At 51.1% G+C, this 2,500-nt stretch overlaps 1 protein-coding gene across 1 annotated transcript in view; it reads right to left on the bottom strand.

The window, feature by feature from the left end:
- prkg3 (protein kinase cGMP-dependent 3) overlaps positions 1-2,500 on the bottom strand; it is a 47,201-nt gene that overhangs the window by 18,333 nt on the left and 26,368 nt on the right. The window contains exons 15-18 of the mRNA XM_062550340.1: positions 2,312-2,478; positions 1,788-1,901; positions 1,388-1,493; positions 236-299 (exon numbers count right to left, since the gene is read on the bottom strand). Of these exons, the coding sequence (XP_062406324.1) occupies positions 236-299; positions 1,388-1,493; positions 1,788-1,901; positions 2,312-2,478 (451 nt within the window). The remainder of the gene's footprint in view (positions 1-235; positions 300-1,387; positions 1,494-1,787; positions 1,902-2,311; positions 2,479-2,500) is intronic.

Genomic DNA, 2,500 nt, shown 5'->3' with positions numbered 1-2,500 from the left:
ATCACTATTATAATGTCTGAAGATAGAGATCACTATAATAATGTATGGAGATAGATCACTATTATAATGTATGAAGATTGATCACTAAAGAAACTGAGCGGACGTACGTAGACAGTCTCCTCTGTCCATCTGCCATAAATGACCCTACTGGTCATGAGTTCACACTAGAGTCAGAGGTCACACTGGGGTCAGGGGTCACACTAGGGTCAGAGGGTAAAGGTCAAGGAGCACTGACCTCCTCCATGGAGTCGATGATTTTGGAGAGCTGCAGGTCATTCAGCGCCTTCAGAGTCTGGGCACTGTGGAGGAGGGGCCACAAGCAGTGGGTGAACACACACCACACACACACACACACACACACACACACACACACACACCACACACGCACGCGCACCACACACACACACCACACACACACACACACACACACACACACACACACACCACACACACACCACACACACTCACACACACACCACACACACACTCACACACACACACACACACACACACACACACACACACACACACACCACACACACACACACACACGCTCACACACCCCACACACACATGTATAGAAAGCACAGGTCTGTATAAGAGGTGTCTATAGGACTAGATGTATGGAATACGTAGGTCTATATAAGAGGTGTCTATAGGACTAGATGTATGCATAGGTCCACATAGCTGGCCGTGGTCAGGTGTCTATAGGACTAGATGTATATCTATAGCTGGCCGTGGTCAGGTGTCTATAGGGCTAGATGTATGCATAGGTCCACATAGCTGGCCGTGGTCAGGTGTCTATAGGACTAGATGTATATCTATAGCTGGCCGTGGTCAGGTGTCTATAGGGCTAGATGTATGGAATGCATAGGTGCACATAGCTGGCCGTGGTCAGGTGTCTATAGGGCTAGATGTATGGAATACATAGGTCGATATAAGAGGTGTCTATAGGACTAGATGTATGGAATACATAGGTCTATATAAGAGGTGTCTATAGGACTAGATGTATGCATAGGTGCGCATAGCTGGCCGTGGTCAGGTGTCTATAGGACTAGATGTATATCTATAGCTGCCCGTGGTCAGGTGTCTATAGGACTAGATGTATGGAATGCATAGGTGCGCATAGCTGGCCGTGGTCAGGTGTCTATAGGACTAGATGTATGGAATGCATAGGTGCGCATAGCTGGCCGTGGTCAGGTGTCTATAGGGCTAGATGTATGGAATGCATAGGTGCGCATAGCTGGCCGTGGTCAGGTGTCTATAGGACTAGATGTATGGAATGCATAGGTGCGCATAGCTGGCCGTGGTCAGGTGTCTATAGGGCTACAGTAGATGTATGGAATGCATAGGTGCGCATAGCTGGCCGTGGTCAGGTGGGACTCACGTCTTCAGGAAGCCCATGAGCTGCTCGCGCTTCCTGATGGACTTGTTGGTCATGATGGTGCGGTACTTCTGCCGCTGGATACTCCACAGCCGGACCGCAGTGGCCGCTGGACACACACACACACACACACACACACAGTCATGACCGTGGCATGGAGATTGAGGTCAGACACAAATGTACTCAATAGGACAGTGAAGAGGGAGACAGGAGGAGAGGGGGGTGGGGAAAACCACTCTAGAGGAAACATTCCTGTTTCAGGATCACATCACTCATGTGTGAGGAGAGCCAGTCTAGTGAACACACTCGTGTGTGAGGAGAACACACTCGTGTGTGTGTGAGGACAGCCAGTGGTGTGTGAGGATTGCCAGTGGTGTGTGTTGCAGGCGGCTGGCCTGCTTACCTCTGACGGAGGCGGTCCTCTTGCAGTTGTAGAGGATGGCCAGCTCCCCGAAGACGTCTCCGGACGAGAGGTTCCGCAGGACATGACCCCCCTGAGTGACCTTCAGCTCCCCCGCTGCAGGACACAGGGTTGCCACGGCAACCAAACACACAGGGTTGCCACGGCAACCAAACACACAGGGTTACCACGGCAACCAAACACACAGGGTTGCCACAGCAACTATTAGCAATCTTCACAGCCTCAAGTTTCCATGTCACACAAATTCCAACACACACCAAAGACACCCTCTTTCACACACACAGGATACACACAGGACACACACTCACACAGAGCAAACATATCACAAGACACACACAGCACATACAGCAAGCAAACAACATACACACACAGCAGCAGGTGACACACACGCACACTCGCACATGCACACACAAACACACACACACACACACACACACACACACAGGTGACACACACACACACACACACACACACACACACACACACACACACACACACACACACACCTGCTACAATGTACATGCTGTCTCCCTCAGTGCCCTCCACGATGACGTCGTCGCCGGGGCAACGGTCCAGCGCTTCCAACAGCTCCACCATCATGGATATCTGCTCGTCGTCAAGGCGACTCAGGAAGTCGTTCTTCTGGATGGCCTGCTTGATCTGCTCCGCCTCGCTGCCATAGCAACACACAACAA

Source organism: Sardina pilchardus, chromosome 12 (genome assembly GCF_963854185.1).
Source record: "Sardina pilchardus chromosome 12, fSarPil1.1, whole genome shotgun sequence".
In the NCBI taxonomy this organism is placed as follows: Eukaryota; Metazoa; Chordata; class Actinopteri; order Clupeiformes; family Clupeidae; genus Sardina; species Sardina pilchardus.
This window is presented reverse-complemented; position numbering and strand designations above follow the sequence as displayed.